The 21,579-nt window shown below is 38.4% G+C and overlaps 1 protein-coding gene and 1 non-coding gene across 2 annotated transcripts in view; both read right to left on the minus strand.

Annotated features, from left to right (window-relative positions):
- Positions 1-21,579, minus strand: part of FAT3 (FAT atypical cadherin 3) — a 188,290-nt gene that overhangs the window by 103,590 nt on the left and 63,121 nt on the right. Inside the window, 1 exon segment of the mRNA XM_032490429.1 lies at positions 15,395-15,534. Coding sequence (XP_032346320.1) covers positions 15,395-15,534 — 140 coding nt within the window.
- Positions 153-225, minus strand: TRNAA-UGC. The gene has a single exon. It is a non-coding gene; the product is annotated as a tRNA-Ala (tRNA).

The raw sequence follows: 21,579 nt of genomic DNA on the forward strand, positions 1-21,579 counted from the left end.
AAATTTTCAGGCAGATAGAAAACTAATAGCTTAATGAACCCTTGAGTGCTGTATTCATCACTCAGCTTTGACAATGATCAATTCATGGCTAATCCTTGTTTTGCTTTTTTTTGAGAGGGGTAAATTAGATTTATTTATTTATTTATTTTTAGAGGAGGCACTGGGGATTGAACCCAGGACCTCATGCATGCAAAGCATGAGCTCTACCACTTGAGCTACACCCTCCCCCCACCACGGCTAACCTTGTTTCATTTATATGCTTAATCATCCCCTCCTACGCCCTCATTATTCTGAAGCAAATCCCAGCCATCATATAATTTCAGTGTACATCTCTAAAAGATAAGGACTCTTAAAATAAACACACACACATATATACACACACACACAATATCATTACTGCCTCTAAACAGAGAAAACAACAATTCTGTAATGTCATAAACATTCAGTTGGTGCTCATACTTCTGTGATTGTTTTCTAACATGTTATATGTGTTTGTGTACATATGTACATATATTCTTATAGTTTTTTTAATCAGGATATGCAAATAAGGTACAAACATTGCACTCACCTGGTATTTCCTTTAGTTCTTTTTTGTTTAATTTATAGGTTCTCCCTCTATCTCCATCTATTTTCCCGCAATTTTTACGTTGTTACTGCTAGCATTCAAAAAATGGAGCCATTTCCTCTTATTTCCCACAGTCTGAATTTTGCTCATTGTACCCCATGGTTTTGTTCTACATGTTCCTCTGTTCCCTGTATTTCTTATACATTAATAGTTTTATGTAGGAGGCTTGATAAAATTCACATTTAGATTTCTTCTTTTTTTGATAAAAATCCATTATGAGCGATATGGTGTGCTTCCATCTGGAGACACATAATATCTGGTTCTTTGTCTTGCTCTGTGATATTAGCAGCTGTTGATGATTATGACTTGGGTAACATTAATTCATTATAAATGCAAAATGGTAATATTTTCATTCTATGATGTCTTCCTCACTTATTAGCTAGAATAGTTCTAAAAAGAAACTTCTGTTCAATTATTTGGTTACTGTGGAGTGCAGTCCATATAGAAAAGGAAGGATAATTCTTTTCCTTTATTTATCATTTCAAAACAGTAAGTTGGTTCTCCAGCTCCTGCTAAAGTGATCATGAGGTATTTTTTTTTCAAGCATCATGATGAGCTCATGGATTTAATCACATCTGATGAGTTTCTGTCCACTGCAGTTACTATATTTACAGATGCACAAATGGTCCTTCCATGGCCATGGAGAGCCTCTTCAAGTTGGCTCTTACAATGCTTTGACACAACCCAAGTAGTCTCTGATAGCTTCCTTACTTCTCAATAATTGCTACTGGTAATTTTTCCAGGGTCATCTTGGACATTTTTCTGCCCAGTCTCAAATTGTCCATTTCTTCAAAAAAGTGTTTGCTTGTTTTTAGTTACAAGTGGCATTTAGAGATCACAATCTGGTGCTAGGAATGCTTACTGTTGTTAGCTTTGCTACTGAAGGAATCAATAGTAGATTAAATGATATAGAGGAAAGGATCAGTGAACTGGAAGACAGAGAAGTGGAAATCGTCTGCTGTTGACCAGAAGCTTATGGATAACAAACTATGTGGAGACAAATAAAAATGGAAATACAATGATCTAAAATCTATGGGACACAGCCAAAGCAACTGGAAGAGGGAAGTATATAGCAATATAAGCCTATATCAGGAAATTAAGAAAACCTTTAGTCAGACTCATCAAGTAAAAAAAAGGCCCACATAAATAAAATTAAAAGGAAAGAGGAGATGTTACAACTGACCACCACAGAAATACAAAGGGTCATGAAAGATTACCATGAACAATTATATGTGAATTAAATGGACAACCTAGAAGAAATAGATAAATCCCTAGAAACTTATAATCTCTCAAGACTATATCAGGAAAATAGAAAATATGAACAAACTGATTACCAGTAATGAAATCAAATCAGTAATCAAAAAACTCCCAACAAACAAAAGTCCAGAACAGACAGCTTTGCAGGTGAGTTCCACAAAACATTTTAAAAATAGTCAACATCTGTGCTTCTCAAAATATTCCAAAAAATTGAAGAGGAAAGAATGCTACTGAATTCATTCTACAAGGCCAGCAGAACCTTGATACCAAAACCAGACAAAGACACCTCCCCAAAAAGAAAATTACAGGCCAATATTGCTGATGAACACAGATGTAAAAATCTTCAACAAAATATTAGCAAACTGAATCCAACAATTCATTAAAAGGATTATGTACCATGATCAAGTGGGATTTATCCCAGGGATGGAAGGATGGATGGTACAGTATCTGCAAATTATTCAACATGATCCACCATTTTAACAAGCTGAAGAATAAAAACCATTTGATCATCTCAGTAGATGCAGAAAAAGCTTCTTACAAATTCAACACCCATTAATGATAAAAATTCTCAGCATAGTGTGTGTAGAGGGAACACACCTCAACATAATAAAGGCCATATTTGACAAATCCAGAGCCAACATCTTACTCAATGGTGGAAAACTGAAAGCATTTCCTTTAAGATGAGGAACAAGACAAAGATGCCCACTCTTGCCATCCTGACACAACACAATGTCAGAAATCTAGCCACAGAAATCAGAGAACGAATAAAAATTTTCAATTGGAAAAGAAGAAGTAGAATTGTCACTGTTTGAAGATGACACAAAACTGTATATAGAAAGTACACCACGACCAGAAAACTACTGAAACCGATAAAAAATTCAGTAAAGTTGCAGGATGCAAAATGAATATACAGAAATCTGCTGCATTTATATACACTAACAATGAACTATCAGAAAGAGAAATTAAGAAAACAACCCCATTTACACTTGTATCAAAAAGAATAAAATACCTAGGAATACATCTAACCAAGGAAACAGAAGACCTGTACTCACAAAACTATAAGACACTGATGAAGGAAATTGAAGACGACACAAACAGATGGAAACATGCACCGTGTTTCTGGATTGGAAGAATTAATATTGTTAAAATGATACTAACCAAGGAAATCTACAAATTCAATGCAATCCCTATCAAAATACTATTGGCATTTTTCACAAAACTAGAACAAATAATTCTAAAATTTGTGTGGAAACAACAAAAGATCCTGGCTAGTCAAAACAATCTTGAGAAAGACGAACAAAGCTGAAGGCATCATCCTCCCTGATTTCAAACTATCCTACAAAGCTACGGTAATCAATGAAGTGTGATACTGGCACAAAAACAGAGACATAGATCAATGGAACAGGACAGAGAGCCCAGGAATAAACCTACACTTATATGGCTCATTAATCTACGACAAAGGAGGCAAGAATATACAGTGGGGAAAAGTCAGCATCTTCAATAAATGGTGTTGGGGAAACTGGGAAGCTATATGCAAAAGAATCAAACTGAACTACTTTCTTACACTATATACAAAAATAAACTAAAAATGAGTTAAAGCCTTAAATGTAAGACCTGAAACTATAAACCTCTTAAAAGAAAACACAGGCAGAACACTCTTTGACATCGGTCTTAGCAATATATTTTTTGAATACGTCTCCTTAGGCTAGGGAAACAAAAGCGAAAAAGGCCAAAACCAAAAACAAATGGGACTACATCAAACTGAAAAACATTTGCACAGTGAAGGAAATCATCAACAAAACAAAAAGGCAGCCTGCTGAATGGGAGAAGAAATTTCTAAGATATATTTGATAAGGGGTTAATAAGCAAAATATATAAAGAACGCACACAACTCAACATCAAAAGAAAAAAAACCTGATTTAAAAATGGGCAAAAAAACTGAATAGATGTTTTTCCAAAGAAGACATACAGATGGCCAACAGACACATGAAAAGATACTCAACATCACTAATAATTAGGGAAATGCAAATCAAAACCACAGTGAGATACCACCTCACATCTGTCAGAATGGTTATTATCAAAAAGATCACAAATAACAAATGTTGGTGAGGATATGGAGAAAAGGAAACCCTTATGCACTGTTAATGGGAATGCAAATTGACGCAGCCGCTATGGAAGACAGTATGGAGGTTCCTAAAACAATTAAAAATAGAACTACAACATGATCCAGCAATTCCACTTCTGGGTATTTTTCCGAAGAAAACAAAAACACGAATTCCAGATGACATATGCATACCTATGTTCACTGCAGCATTATTTACTATAGCCAAGTTATGGAAGCAACCTAAGTGTCCATCAACAGATGAATGGATACAGAAGGTATGAGACATATATATATATATGTAAAGTTACTTAGAATAGCTATTCCCTGTGTAGATATGCTCCCAATGGGGCACACACACAAGAATATTACTCAGCCACAAAAAAGAATGAAATCTTGCCTTTTGTGACAATATGGATGGACATAGAGGGAATTATGCTAAGTGAAATAAGTCAGAGAAAGATGAATACAGTATGATTTCACTAATATGTAGAATCTGAAAAAACAAAACAAACATAAAACAGAAACAGACTCATAGATATAGAGAACAAACTGATGGTTGCCAGGGGGAGAGAAGTGGGGAGATAGATGAAATAGGTTAAGGGGATTAAGAGGTACAAACTTTCAGTTATAAAATAAATAGGTCACAGGGATGTAATGTACAGCCAAGGAAATATAGCTGGTAATATTATAGTAACTTTGTATGGTATCAAATGCTAAGTAGACTTGCTGTGTTGACCATTTTGTAATGTATAAAAATGTCAAGCCACTATGTCGTGTACCTGAAGCTAGTACAATATTGTGGGCCAATTTTACTGCAATAAAAAACAAAACAAAACGAAACAAAAAACAATATTAAGGTGCCCAGCAAGGTTTTTATTTAATCACGTTCTTTTTACATGTGTATCTTCTTTCTCCCATGATGAAATTTCTCATGCTCAGTGACATCATCGTAATTATTCACTGCTTTATCTAAAATACATGCACAAATGTCTCTAAATAACACCAACATTGTTATTATAATTACATTACAATTATGGTCATTCAGAATAATATTATTTTTGTCCTTAGGATTTATCCCACTAGGGATACACAGTCAAATTAGTATGTGTAAAGTTACTTAGAATAGTTATTCCCTGCATAGATATGCTCCCAATGGGAGATATATATATATATATATATATATATATATATATATATATATATATATTCATTTATTTTCATTTACTTTCAAATTTTAGACTTGCTTTTGTTTGTTTGTTTTGGAGGGGGAGGTAATTAGGTTTATTTATTTATGTATTTATTTATTTAATGGCGGTACTAGGGATTGAACCCATGACCCCGTGCATGCCAAGCATGCACCCTATCACTGAGCTATACCCTCCCCCCAGTAATGTTATGTTTTATCCATCTATTCTATTAATATAAACATAGTGTATACGCTTCCCCTCAACTGGCGATTTCACTTAACATTGTATCAATAGTTCTCAGTTGAGAATGACTTTGTCTCCTAGGGACATTTCACAATGTCTGGAGATATTTCTGATTGTCACAACTTGGAGGTGAGGGGAGTTTCCGAGATCACAGTGAGTAGAGGTCAGGGCAGCCGCTAAACGTCCTACAATGCACCGGACAGCCCTATATCATGAAGACCACGTCATAGCAGTCCAGAGATACTCTTCCGCAGGTAGGATAGATGTATCACAGGTAACTCAATCAATCCTTTGTTGACGATCATTTAAGGTGCTTCCAATTTCGGTCTCAATATGAATGTGCAATGGAGAGCCTTGTGCCCATGTCTTTTCATATTTTTGCTAATGTGTATTTGGGTCCCTAAAATTGGGATCGCTGGATCAAAGGAGAAGTGCTTATACAGTTTCGTTAGCTACTTCCATGTTCTCCAGCCATTAGTTTTATCACTTTGCATTTCTGTAGTAATATATGAAAATGACTGTCTTCCCACAGCCTTGGCAACATAGTCTGCAGTAAAACTTTTGGATTTTTGGCCAATCTGATAGATGAAAAATGGTATCTCAGTGTATTTTTAATTTTCCTTTCTCTTATTACAAGTGAAGTTGAGCGTCTTTCTCATGTTTAGAGCCATCTGCATTTCTTTTTTCTGTTAAAACTATATTGGCTTATTCTTCTATAGGTTAAATGGCCTTTTTTTCCCTTTATTTTGAAAACATGGTGATATAAATTGCAAATGTTTTCAATTTTGTGATTTATTTTGCTCATGGTGTTTTTTTTTTTTTTCCTTTTATTTTTATTTTCATGTAGTTGAAGACATCAATCTTTTCCTTTACTGTTTCTGGATGGTAAGTCTTCGTTTGGAATATTTTCCATAATTCCAGGTTATAGATGATCACACTTGTTTTTTTAAAAATAGAATTTAAATGTTTTTCTTCTTACATTTACATCTCTAATCCATTTGGAGTTTTTCTTAGTATATCATGTGAGGAGTGAGTCCAGTTTTATTTTTTTTTTCCACATGGCTCTCCATTTATTTCAATGCCACTTTGTAGAAGATCACCACTTCCCCACTGGTTTGAGAAGCCACTTTTACTGTTAACAAACTTTACATATGCAAATGGTATATGTCTGGCTTTTCTATTTTGTTCCATTGGTTTACCTGTCTTTTCATACATCAACGTCAACACATTTCCATTATAGGGGCTTTATAGTGCTTTTTCTTCCAGTTTTACTGAGATACAATTGACATAAAACCGTGTATAAGTATAAGCATACAGCATAATGGTTTGACTTAACATACATCATGAAGTGATTATCACAATAGTTTAGTGAACATCCATCATCTTATATAGATATAAAATTAAAGGAATAGAAAACAATTTCTTTGTGAAGAGTCCTCTTGGGATTTACTAACAAATTTCATGTATAACGTCCAGCAGTGTTCACCTGTCATGTTGCACATCACATCCCTAGTACCTCTGTATCTTATAACTGGAAGTTTGTACCTTTTTACTACCTTTATCCAATTCCCCCTCCCCATACCACCCGCCTCTGGTAGCCACACATCTGATCTCTTTTCCTATGAGTTCGTTGTTTGTTTTTGAAATACAATTGACCTAGAACACTGTGTTAGTTCCTGATGGATGATGCAGTTATTCAGTATTTCCTTTCTAGTACATTTTAATTGTTTGGAAAAGTTAGGCCTTCTTTTTGTTCTTTTTCAGGATTCTTCTGGCTATTCTTGCTGGTTGTTCTTCTAAATGAATTTACAGTCAACTTGTATAGCACTTGACAAAAATTTGATAGCATTTTAAATTGGGATTATGCTAAAAGTAGAGGTTAGTTAAGGGAGAACTCATTTCTTTACCATGGAGTCTTCCCATTCAAGAACATAGTTTGTCTTTTTCCATTTGTTCAAATCTGTTTTGTTTTTCAAGGGAATTTTAGTTTCCTTCAAGTAGGTTTTGAACACTTTTTAAAGTATATATATGTGCTATCCTCAATGGGGCTTCATTTTCATTATATATTTCCACCGTTTTTGGGGTTTTTTTGTTTGTTTCCTTCTTGGTGGGGGATGGGCTATAAATGTAGGCTATTGGTTTTGAATGTTAAGTTTACTTTACCTGTCATTTTACTAATTTTCCCTATCATTTGAAGCAGTTTTTCCATTCATTCCTCTGAGCTTTTCAGGTATATAATTACACTACATGCAAATAGAGATCAGTGTGCCATTTTCTTTACAATTCTTACAACACAAATTGCTTTATCTTAGCTAACTGCATTGGCTAATAGTTACAGCACAATGTTAAATGGTAGTGGAAACAGAGATATTCTTGTCTTATTCCTGACTAATAAGAAAGCCTTTAGTAATTCTTAACTAAATAAATGCTGGCATTTGGCTGCATTCTAAAAAAATTATTTACCTTTAGAAATAGATTTAGTCAGACCATGGTTGTTCTTACAAATGACTGTACGTTATCCATCACTTTGGTAGAGATGTGCTTTTTTTGAGTGAGAGAAAAAGGGCAGAGCTATGACCTCTGTGCCAGGAAGCCTTGCCAGCCAAGTGAGCCTGACCTGGGAACAAGCTTTGCTTGTAGTTTACGGTAGAAAAAGGTTAGAGGAGTGTGCCTGTAGAGTTTTGGTATTGTTTTATCTCTGCTGTATTTGGAAAGCCATACTAGAGTCTTTGTCGATTCTTTTCCTTTAAAAAGTTCAAGTTAACTTAGTCAAGATGCTAAAATATTTGTGTTCACAGAGGCAGTTATATTAACGGGATAAAAGCCTTTCCAGCCAGCAAGCCTGCCCTGACCTTCCTGAAGTTTCAAAGTTGATGTGCTCTTGAAAAGCTTGCCTCTTTCTGCTTGCTTTGTCCTGAGCCTGATCTACAGTCAGAACAAGTGTTTCTCTGGAAAAGACTTCCTTTTCCTCATTTGCTTTTTATTTCCCACAGTTGGGGCCATTTGTGAGCTCCTGAACTAGCAAACAAAGCAAAGTATCTCTCAAAGATGTTGTGTTCAAAACGGTCATTGAAAGGCCTGAAGAGGTACAATGGACTCAAAGCAGGAGGAAACCTGAGTGTGGGAAGCCTCTTCAGGGCGGGTTTCAATGCTGCGCACCGCAAACACTTCGGGTTTTGCAGGCTCGTCTCAGCCAAGTCTGGGTAGACGCCAAGCTTGGCTTTACAAAGGCTCGAGGCATGAAGCGTCCATGGGGTAAGTGAGAGGGTAAGGCCTCTGTCTTTGATTAGAGCCAATTAAATCCTGAATTACTGAAATTCTGCGCTGCCTCTGTGGGCCCTTCAAAACCATATTTAAAACATTCTATAGTTGTGATTTTAAGGTTGACGTCTGTGTATTCTCTTCAAGCTTACAAGTGTTTTGTTTTTGAACACATGAGGAGAAAAACCATGTCGGCCTGTGCTTGTTTTATAGCTTATAAACCTGTCTCACATTCATTTCTTACACTTTAGTATCTCTAGTTTACCAACGAGGAAAATGAGAATCAGAGAAGTTAAGGGATGTGCCCAAAGTCACAAAGGCGAGGTCACGTTCAGACCTGGGTCTCACGGAGCCAAATCCTATATTCATTCCGTTACACCATTTCCACATGCACTCGAATTATATACATGTTAGCTACAAATGTACAGAACATAAATGTCACCAAAGATGTGTGCCAATATTAGGTACTGTGCTCTGCAGAAATCCTAATTGGCAAAACAGCTAACAGACATGACCATTCACACTTCAGGAACATTAGTCATGGGATTATATTGTTCTGAATGGAAAGTTCCCTGCTGCCTTTAAAACTCGAATCCATTTAAAAAAAATTGATTTACTCATAAGTTGTCAGGCACAGATGTGTTATATGCAGTGAGAGCTTATCATTTTTTTTAACAGAAAGTCTCACGGCAGAGTTGGCCTGCTGCCTTAATTCATCTATATAATTGCTCTTGTTTCAGCATTGTCCTAACTGAAATACACGAGGAAGCTTCGGGCCACTGCCTTTTTCACCTGCTAACAGGGAGATGATGTTAAAGGCGATGAAAGAAAACCCTAGGTGAGAGTGTCCCTTGGGAGTCCCTTGACCTAGGGGTCATGGAGCAGCATTAGCAAAAGTGACGTGTTTCTCCCCTCCATCCTTCTTTAAGCAGGTGCAAGGTGGAGGGAAAGGGTAAGACGAAGTCCAAATCTTTAAGGTAAAGTCTGCTTTTTAAGGAAAGAGGCCAGTTAGGAACTCCCAACGCATCACTTAGAGATAAAAAAGGGAGGGAATGGCTATTGAGGGCCAGGCTCACCCGGAATGCACATTGCAGACCTCCTGGCCCCAGAGAATGCAGACCCGTGGGCAGGAAGACTTTGCGATCAATCTGAATTAACTGCCTTTGTGGGTGTAAGAAATGTGGAGATTACCTGAAAGAGATTTTTAATCTCAGGTTTGGCTGTGGAGCATACAAATACAAGTTGATTTTCATATCTTTATAAATCAAAGCAGGACCCGAATAAGAAAATTCTATTAAAACCGCAAAAGCACGTATCACAAGTCCCTGAATCAAATCAGTGTGATTTTTAGATTATTCTTTGGGCGTGAACATCTCTGCTGCTTTCATAAATAACAATAAAAGCCACATACATAGTATTTTATAGTTAGTAGGTAGGTCTATTATTCCAATTTTCAGTTGAGAAAAGATTTCAATAATAAAACCTGAGTGTGTCTAACACGTTGCAGATCTCAAGATAGCTCATAATACCTTCTTTTATTCTTACAACAACCCCTGAGGTATGTGAGATCTTATTCCTATTATGCAGAAGAAACTGAGTCTCACAGAGACAGAGCTACCTTCTGCGGTAACACAGACAGCGACTGGTTCAGTGCGGACTTGAACTCGGGTCACCTGATTCAGGGTTGGTGCTCCTTCCATGAGACGAAATGCTTCTCCTAATGAATTCAGTTGTATATATAGATATGGAGGGGAACGTTCCTGAGATGGTATCTGATTTTGAGAAGGAAGAAGTGGGTTTGTATCTCTTGACTTGTGTGCACCTAGGGCACCCACCTAACACGTCTGTGCCTCAACTTCTCACTGGAAAAATGAGTATAATGATAAAACTTGATTTAACTATTCCCAGGGTGACAGGGACATGAAGCTGAAGATAAGACTTGGTAAGACTTATTATGCAAATAACGGGTGTTATAGATTACTATGTATTCTCACCCACTGGTCTTTCGGAAGAGCCATTCTGTAGATTTGTTTAAGTGTACTGTGAGTTATTTGCTACCATTCCATGATAGTGTATGTGTAGAAGCTGGGAGTCAGCTTTTAAAAATGTGGGATAATTCTTGGAACACAGAAAGCACTCAGAAATGTTGGCTTGTTTTAGGCAAAGAGAAGGCTGTCAAAAAGCCATCAAAGGTGGCCATCCTGGGAGTGGTCCTCAGGAACCAGGAACAGCCCATTAACATCCCCAGGGTCTGGGGAGCCTACACAGCTCTTGACAACGTCTGCATAATTTGATCAGCATTGACGGTGCCTCAATGAATCCCCACGATACAAATGCTCAGAGACACTAAGAGATAACAGCAATAATAATAGCAGTAGCTAGTATTTACTGAGTACTTATTACGCGTCGACCTCATGCTAATACTCTGTGTATGGAAACTCATGTAATCCTCACAGCAACTCTGATGATGCAGGTGTTGGTACCCCCATTTTACAGACGAAGGGACTAGGGTGCAGAGAAATTAAGTGACTTGCACCGGCTGGAGGTGACTCACCTAGTAAGGGCAAGAGTTGGGATTGGGACACAGATTTATTGCTACAAAGCCCATTTTGTCAAATACGAGGCTTTGTTATACGAAGTATAATAATATCCTTCATAAAGTCAACAACTTCTTTATACAGAGGCCCTTATCCAACTTGCTAGGAGGCTTTTGTAAATGTTGGGATGCTTTGTTCTTGCGCTTGGTACCTGAGTCTTTAAGACTTGAAATCCAAAGAACCATTTTACATTCTGTACTCGCACCAGACAGTCTCAGGGAAGAAAAATTCGTCACCAGATATTGTAGCTCTGAGGCACAAGGACCCTATGCGTTGGGAGAACAGGACAGAACTGAAGATGAAAAAAGGGTTCTCATGTAGACACAGAGGTCCCTGAGGCTCTGATTTATTTGACATTTGTGAAGTGAAATTCAACAGGTTGTTTATGGTTGATTTGAAGCCCGTGTCATACCATGTTTCATGGTTCCAAGTGAACAAAGTAGAGAAAAGTTCCCCAAAGGAAACTGAACAGGTGTTTTGGGGCTACAGGACATTTTAGTTACATGGTGAAGAATCTCTGTCTGATGGTAAATATTTAAGTTGCCTTGGGTCATAGGCTGGAGCTTGCGTTAGTGGTTTAAAAGAAATCTAGAATGCCTTTCCTTTCCCCAAATATCCTTTTGTAAAAAAACGTCCTTGACATTGAGGGCTTTGACTAATTCAGAAACTGCTCCTTTCAATGCCGCCAGAGGAGCTATGGAACATGTGAGCAGAGGCCTGGTGGGCAGCAGTTGGCGGGGTCTTCAGGCCCAAATACAGCTGAACAGACAGAATATTGGTTTTCTGATTGTAGTAAGGACCACACACAAGTTTATGCTTTGGAAATTGTTAGTTCTCACTTCTTGAGAAGGTCATGGCCCTGGAGACATGGAGTGACTTGGAAGCTTTTGACAAGAAAATCTCTTGATGCTCTTTATTAACATACTGAGCTTGGCCTTACCCAAGGGGAGCCCCCAGTTCTCTAATTCCTGGACTGCTCTGGAGATAAGGCTGATTATACATGAGTCTGAAGTAAGAGCAACAAAAGCAAATGTGAACCATGTGCATATTCAAAGTCTTGTAATATATGCTTCTATATTAATTTTTAAAAAGTGGGTGCATATCAGTCTTCTGGGTTTAAAACAGAATCACTGTGACCTCAGGCAACTAGTGCAGCTCCTTGCTCTAATAATTCTAATTCTAATAAAACTCTAATTTGAAATGATACATACACCTCAACGTTCATAGCAGCAATATTTACAATAGCCAAGACATGGAAGCAACCTAAATGTCCATTGACAGAATGGACATTTATCCAGAAATGGATAAAGAAGTTGTGACACACACACACACACACACACACACACACACAATAGAATACTACTCAGCCGTAAAAAGGAAATAATGCCATTTGTAGCAACCTGGAGATTGTCATACTAAGTGAAGTAATCCAGAAAGAGAAAGACAAATACCATATGATATCACTTATATGTGGAATCAAAAGAAAAAAAATGAGACAAATGAACTTATTTACAAAACAAAAAGAGATTCACAGACACAGAAAACAAACTTTCGGTTACGGGGGGGTGTGGAGGGATAAATTGAGTGTTTGGGATTTTAGATACTAACTGCTAAATATAAAACAGATACACAGCAAGGTCCTACTGTATAGCTCAGGGAACTATATTCAATACCTTGCAATAGCCTATAATAAAAAAGAATATGAAAAGGAATACATATATATATATATATATATATATATATGACTGAATCACTGTGCTGTACACCAGAAACTAATACAAGATTGTAAATCAACTATACTTCAATAAAAAAAATAGGAAAAAAAGTGGGTGAATATCAGTCATCTGAGTTTAAAATGGAATCACTGTGACCTCAGGCAACTAGTGCAGCTCCTTGCACATGGTATGAACTCAAGAAATATTTGTGGAATAGATGCTGTTAAATGATTTCCCATCTGGTCCTAATGAAATTCTAAGATAAAGGTTTCATAGGTAATTTTTTTTTCAGTTAACATAAATCAGTTGTATGTTTTGGAGACTCAGCATCCCTGCCTTGTAGACCCTGTTGAAAATGTAGAATCTATGATTCATTCATTCACTCTAAAAATATTTAACATGTATCTATAACATTCTGGGCACAATGAATCACCATTTAACTCACCTGTTATAAGACCTTGAAGAACAGTATGAGATGAACAGGGTTCCACGCTATATTTGTATTGTATTCAAATACATCTTATGTTTTTCAGCGGTGCTAAAAAGCTGAAGTTGGATATGCGAACACATGGCTAATTTAAAAAGTCTAATTTAAGTTCTCATTGAATATGAATTAGCACTAAAGATTTAGCAATACTACAAGTGGGTCGTTTTGTATTGGTCTTCGGGGTTTGCCTTTAGATTGTGTGATTCCCGTAGGATTTCAACCCTGGGGTCCTTTCAAGGTGTCTCTAGGTTAGTCTCTTTTATTTCAATTTTTAAATTAAATTAAATTTTTTAGGGAGAGTAATTAGGTTTTTTTGCTTTTTTATTTACTTACTTACTTTTAATGGAGGCACTGGGGTTTGAACCCAGGACCTCATGCAAGCATGCACTATTCCACTTGAGTTATCCCCCCACCCCTCTAGTTCAGTCTTGAAAATACCCTGAAGTAGTCTGGGGTAATGTTTATTGTCCCAGCTGGGGTAACGTCGAGAGTGGATGGCACACTACTGATAAATACACCAGGGCACTGATAAATACACTCAGGTAAACAGGGTGGTGTGGTCGTCCTCCGGAAGGGCGTGGGTTGAAGGGTGAGGAGTTGAAACCCACTGGCAGCCTTGTCAAGTGCATGTGCTCCCCCTTTCTGGGTTTCAGTTTATTCGAATGAAAAGTAAAAGGGTTGTAGTGAAACAAACCCTACTCTTTCCTTCAAATTCCACCCCTTCATGATCACAAACAGACTCAAAGGGAGGTCTCATCATGTCTCTCAAAGAGCTTCGAACGCGAGGCAGCTGGGTAGACAAGCACAGAAAACCCTCCTCCTCTCCCCTTTTCCAAACCACGTAGTTACAAAAGCTTGCATCATATTTTACACACGTCACCACTTGCTTACTTCAAGGGCCGGCGAATATTTCATCTTTGCTAACTGAAGCACTGTGTTGAGAAGGATTCTGAGGCCACATCTGGCCTCAGCAGGGAAAAAAAGAATGACAAAAACCCAAGACACTCTCATCAATTAGTGATGGCTTCTGGGATCACGGGAACGGAGAGAGAGGTGGGGAGGGTGGGAGGGGTTACGGGCTACATGTGTGTGCCAGTCTGCAGGCTGCAGGTGCTTAGGTCTCTGGTGCTAAAACATTAGACAAAAAATTCTGGCATGTAGGTAGATCCGTCCCATGCTGACATCTAACACTGTGTTGGTCTCACCCAGAGATTTTTCTCCTCTTCCTTGCTCTCAGTGCCTTTTCATAAGCACTCAGGTAGCACAGAATGAGCGATGGTCCTCAACCTTGGCTGCATGTTAGAATCATGTGGGCCATCTTGGGGTGGGGCCCAGGCTGCCCTGGTTTTAACACCCCCACGTCCACTACCAGGGGATTCTACTGTGCAGCAAGGACAACGAACCACTGGCACAGGGGCTAGGACAGGAGAGGGGGGTCAGGGCACCCGGCTATTGGTCCTCGGTTTGTTAAGTTGAGTGACCCTGGATATATTACATAGTTTATGTTAGTTTGTGAATTGGATTTGGACGCAGGTATTCTGTATCTGTGACTGAAATGTGAGATGGCGAAGAATATCATGGTGTGTTAACTCAGACAATATAGATGTTCTCCTTTTTGTAAATTCAAGGAAAGCTGACTTTGTTGTCAAAGAGATTAATCTATAGTAAATGATCAGGAAACAAATACGTATCACTCTCCCACGCAAGAACAATCACGATTTCTTGCAAGAGGCAGCTAAGCTATATAACACTGTTGATAGAATCCTTTGCCTACGCTGTTCTCTCAAATGCTTTTTTTTTTAAACACTCGAAATTCATGGACATAATTTACAACTTTCAACACATATTTTAATTGCTTGTACATCTGACTTTAGCAGACTTCTCAGCACTCCCGCTAGTTAGTAATTTGACATCTTACCTGAGTGACAGCAACATTTGTCCCATCAGTGACTTCCACAGTCATATTATAGACGGACCTCTGCTCTGCGTCCAAAGGTTTTGCAATGACAATGGTGCCAACACCCTTCTCTGCGTCAAAAGAGCTGTCAAAATTGCCCCCTGACGAGTTCACAAAAACAACATGAAATTAGCATATCTGAGAAGTTATTACATGTACTGAAGCATATAGCTTTAAAGGGAGCTCTTAAATAAAAATGGTTTTGGACAGGCATCCCCATGGCTCAATTTGGTACATCTCAAACGGGACCCTTTATTTCTAACTTAATTCATATTTCAAAACACAGCCTCTACAATGCATAACAAATGTCACAAAAAAAGACTGTATTGCAAAAAATCCCCTCAGCACTAATGCTAGACTAATGATGCAAAAACCGATTCCATAAAATATTTAGAAAGTCCCTTCAACCCCTTGTGGCTTCTGGGCTAGGAATTTGTAGACCCTTTGCCTTTCCAAAGTAGATTAAATTCTAAGTAAACAAATAGTCCAGTTATTATTAAAAAAAACAAGTAGGCATTTTTAAATCTATTCCAGGATTGATGGTAAACATTTGGTAGAGGTCAGATGCCCTCAATTAGATGTCAGAAATAAAATTATAAATACTAGAAAAGCAGGAAAAAGCAGCAAGATTGAATTTCATATTAAAAATTCTGTATCTGCAAGCTGGGATATTTATAGAAAAAAAATTTTTTTGCCATCTTGATAGTGTGAATTATTTTTCTCCCCTCAAAGTGGAAAGTTTATGGTCAGATTTACAAAATGAAATTTGGAAAGAAGGAAAAGGAAACACCAGCTTATGTAATATCAACTTAGGAAACAATCCATATAAAAGGTTAGAAAACTTTATACCCTCTTCCCCCCGGACCAGGTATAATCCACAATCTGTGACGAATGTGCTTAAGACAACATAGACTTTGCTGAAATTACTGTAGATGTTTCCATCTCCGTGAACCAAAGTGTGGTTTATGGTCTTTCCCAAAATGAAAGGGTTTTTTGTTTGTTTGTTTGTTTTTTTGTTTTTTAAGGGGGAGACAAGATGTTGGTGTAAAGGCTGGAACGATTTTAATCACATATCAGTATATGTTCACAGGCTCTATTTACTTTTGCCAGGAATTCTGTAATGTCAATGAATTTTGTTCCTGGACAGTAATTTTATTTAATTACAGCACACAGGCCAGTGCATTTATTGAATTTTATACTTTAGAAAAGAAATCTTGCCTTCTCTTTCTTTGCATTTCATTTTGCTGATCAATGAACAATAATATATAGAATTTCAAGGATATTACAATTACAAATGGGCAAATGAATTAAGGGAAAGGAGAATTTTACCTGAATTACTAGAATTTGATGTATAGTGACATGAAATAAGTAATGTGGTGTACTTAAAAAAAAAACCTGGTCATATATATTTCAAATACTTATGACTTGCAGCTGTCATATACACTTAAGATTATTTAATCACTAGAGAGAACATAATTGTCCTTGACATTTAATTAAAGTTATGGGATATGGAGGTACCAGAGAACTGCTTGGAGATGATGTATTTTTCAAAAATTTCATCTAAAAAGAGACTCATCTTCCAATTAATATCTTTAATTGATTTACTGAGGGGCACTAAATGTTAACTACAAAAAAAAAAATCTTTTGAAGAAGTCGATAAGGAGAACGGGGAGGAAATCTCGGCTGACATGGAAGCAAGCTTTAGGTCACCGTGCCTCTTTCAAAGGGAAGGTTTCATGTTGATAACCACATGAAATGAAAATGTGAGGCTGATTCAAGGGTCTTCAGCAACTGCCCTAATGAGCAAAGAAAAATCATTTGCTATCAAGTGGTACAGTCTGGAAAAAAAAAAAAAGAAAGTTTGCCATGGAAACTTTCAAAGAAAGGACATAAAATCACCTGAGTGTACAGAAGGAAAGATGAGGAAACAATTTCTCAAGCCATTTCTGGTCGGTATTAAATCGTATCTTCTTTTTTTTTTAACTTTTTGTTTGTTTGTTTTTTGTTTTTTTTTTTGGTGAGGGAGGGAATTAAGATTGTTTGTTTGTTTATTTATTTAATGGAAGCACTAAGGATTGAACCCAAGACCTTGTGCATGCTAAGCATGCCCTCTAACACTGAGATACACCTTCCCTTCAAATCATATCTTAAATCATGTTTAAAATCACCTCTAGAATGTGTTCCTAACCAAAAGTTTTACTTTTTTAAATCTTAGGACCATGATTTTTGGGTGGTGCGGTGGGGAAGAGGTCATCTTTTACTGTCAGTTAATGTAGACAGTGAAAATTTGTAGGTCAAGGTGAAATAGAAACTATGCGAATTATAAAACTTTGGTTTGCTCCAGTTTAAAGATAAATAAAAATGAAATTTAGAGAACATGCAAGCAAAAGTATCCAGTTACTGTTTCAGTGGGGGCATTTTTGTATCACTGCCTGAGAGTCACTCACATTTTCCTCGGGGCCCTATGCAGAAACACAGCATCATTTCATGTGCTTAGTGACATCAAATTTGCATATTTTACATATGGCATATAGATTGTGTGCTTTCTTATCAGTCATTTTTTATATCAAAAAACATTTTGGGCTACTTTTATGGTGGTAATTTTTTATAGTTCTCTCTCTTCTTGTGTGTGTATTTGTGTGTGTGTGTGTGTGTGTGTGTGTGTGTGTGTATCTCCCCCATTCACTTTTATTGTTTCAAATACTCCAGACCAGAAAGCTTTAACGGAGCAGGGGAGACAGACAAAGAGAAAGCAGATCAAGGCGGGCTTGGGAAAGCCTGTGTCTCTCTGTCCATCAGTGTGGCTAGCAGCCTGGTGCTCACTTCTAGGGCGTTCGCCCCTAGTTAAACCAAGATTTCATGGAAAACAAGATTTCCCAAATCTTCCTAAGTTTTAAAATTAATTTCTGACAAGGGACACAGAATTCAGACCAGCAGTTCACCATCAAACCTCTCGCAATTTAATCACCTACCACTTAAGCCTCCCATTTCATAAATGACTCTGTCTCTCTCCCCCAGGCCTCATTTTTCAGGCTCCCTTTTAGCCTGAAAGGTGATTTCATTTTGTAGGAACCCATGTCCAATTCATCTGGGGTGCGACTCTTGAATGGAAGGAGTCTGCTTCCACTAGCAGCATTCTGTTTAAAGAAGATGTGCTTCCTCAGAGCCAGTAACACAACATGCAAAGCCAGAGTGTGCTGGTGCAGCAGCGTTGGGCTCCACAAAGGGGTGGGGAGAAGGGAGGACACCGCCGAGCCGGTCTGATTTCAACAAAGTGGGAAATTAGAGAAGTCACAGCCTGAGCGTTGCTGCAGGGGCGTGCGGCAGAGATGGTTCAAAGCGAGGTTGTGAACAGCCCACATAACAGATCATTCACATCTGGGACATTTCTCTTTGATCATTTTCGGTCAAGACGGGTGTTAGAGAGTAAACAGAGAGCACAAGAGGCATGTTGGATTTCTACAGGATTCTAAAGGTAAACATCGCAAGTCAGAATGTCCCCAAAAGCTTTAAAAATGGGACAGAAATGAAAATACTTTCAGGCAGCAGTAACTGCTGGAACGGCCGGACAGTAGGGTGTTGGGGCATGATTTAGTTCAGTTTTTCTTTAAAGAGTCACCATCTCTCCCTAATGAGATCCAATGCTGAATATCATATAGCTTTTCCTCTGGAGAGGCTTCCAGGCCTCTCCCCTAGCTACGATTCAAATCCGATCTATGTGCAATGGTAAAAATACCAACCAAAATCTAGTAGCCACCGAGGGGGACGAGTTCTGTGAGAAGCTTCCAAAACACTGAGCTGCTGAATCTCAATGAATTAAGGGAGTCGTTCACAAGCTGTTCATTCAAGTTCAGCACGTACACCGAACTTAAGGAACAATGCTGAACACCAGTTATATGGTTTGATCGTGAATAATTCTCTGCCTTGGAATGAAGCAAGCACAGTACGGGGCTAAAAACGAATATTTACACGGCAGGCTGGAGGTGCGGCGTGGAGGTCGGAAACAGTGGTAGGAAGGAAAATCTTTTCTAGAATCTGGTTTATAAAATTCCTTTTCTTAAAAACAATGAATAGCGAAGGTGTTTTAGGTTTTCTATTATTTTCCTAAAGTCTCTTCAGGTGTGCTCCTATGGGCTGCATTGTTTCTTTGGAGAAAAGAGAGCCCTGTCTGGGATCCAGTTAGGAGAAATGAAGGGTTTGATGTCAACTGAATGACTCTGAGCAAGTGTCCTCCTGAGGGAGGAAGCGCTATATGAGAAATAGGACACAGACATGGCTCCTCTCAGGAGGGATGGGTGAGAGTTTTGTGATGAAGAAACCTGGCCATTTGGTTAGAAAAGACCCAGAGATGCTCTATACTCGTCAAGAAGCAGGGCTGCTGCACACACCGTCAGAGCTTGACTTGCCTATTTGATCAGACCCTCAAAAGGGATGGATGGCTCCACTGGGGACAAGGTTCAAGAAGGACAGGTGTAAGCTTAGAGACAGAAGCAGGCAAGAGCTGAGATTCCGCAGGAACCTGTGATGAACTGAGGGCCAGGCGGTCTTCAGGTACCTGCAGCACATTGCACCGTCACAGAATGATTTTCAAAGGACAGCCTTTCTGCTCTCTAGACATTAGGTGAGGCAGATAGCGATATTTTCAGTGTTTACTATTTATAAGAAAAACGTTTTTCTAGTCTAAGTCGGGGAAGAGGTAGAAAAGCGGGCGGCAGCACCCCACCCCCATCAAAATGTAGGTAAAGAGGAATTGTTTGAAGCGTGTAATAACGGTGGTCTTTACAATACAAATATTTGCCATTGGAATGCAGATACAGGGACCGAACTGTGAACCAGATTGCGTGCACATTAGAGAGTATGTAAATCAGGAAACTGCTGAGTTGAAATCCTGGTCTCCTGAGAAGTGTGAAGATATGTGATAAAGCCACAAAGGATTCTGGGTTATTTTTGTTCCCTTCATTTTCTTTCCTTTTTAACACAGAGAAGGAACATGCTGTGCATTGGGCTGTTTAAACACAGAACAGCTGAACTTTATTATGTTTCCTTTTAATTACAGCGTTCTTAACTCGCTTACAAGTGGGCTTCTGTTTCTGGAAGCTGAGGAGACTCTAGCTACGGAAAATGGAACTCTGTAACACCACAACATCGTAAGCAGTGGTCTCTTTGGAGGCACAAGAAAGTATCCGGCAGGTCCCTGGTGCAGGGGTCCAGACGTGGGAACAAAATCTTGCCCTCTACACAGTTTTTGTGAACTCATATCATGGTGGGAGGAGAAGAAATGCAGTTAAACAAGAGTTGGGCAGGTTTGGAAAGACAGAAACAGGGAGACTACTCTCAGGGGAAAAGGCATGCTGGAACATTATTTCTGCTTATGTAATGAGAATTTATTAGTTACAGCATATGTAAGTTCTAAGTGCCAGGCCAGGAGGTGGTGTTCTCTGGAACCCTGAGTGTCTGTATAGGTGTCCATCCAGCTGTTTCTTAAGCACTGAGAAGCACTGATCCCTCTCTCCTCTCTATGTTAGCTTGGCCTGGGAAGATGCTTTGGCAAGGAAGAAGGGAAGAGACAGCGGCGAGTTTTGGTGGCCAAGGATAAAGAAGCAAGAAATCCTGAAAATGAGAATGAAACATCTGAATATGATAAAGGAAACAACAGGTTTTTAGAGAAGGAGAAAGATGTCAGCAGACTGAAAAAAAATACGACTCTCTTAGATTAGAAAGGATTTTCAAAAGGGGGATTTAGGGGAAGGGGGGCCACAGCCATACTGAACGCAGCCAGCACCCGGGGAAAAGATTCTACTTTCACCGTGAAATAAAAAGAGCTGAACTTTCGAGATGTTGGCTGGATGTGGGGATGGAAATAAAATCATGTTCTATTCGGGCGTTTGGCCCAGTAAGTTCAATCTGCAAGAGAAGCTCAGCTAGATGTTACTAGACCTACAGAGAAATCTGTGATTCAAGCATCTAGACTAGAGGGCCAACCCTGCAGGTCTTCATTAAGAGAACTACTTGTGCAATGAAACTGAGAGGTTCTATAAACAAAGTATAGATTTTGGAACAAAGATGGAGAAACATGAAGATGGATGCCATGGTTTTGATCATGATTCCTGGATTCATATCTGGAGCAGCCTCACAGGACTCCTTCC

This window comes from Camelus ferus, chromosome 10 (genome assembly GCF_009834535.1).
Source record: "Camelus ferus isolate YT-003-E chromosome 10, BCGSAC_Cfer_1.0, whole genome shotgun sequence".
NCBI classification, from domain to species: domain Eukaryota; kingdom Metazoa; phylum Chordata; class Mammalia; order Artiodactyla; family Camelidae; genus Camelus; species Camelus ferus.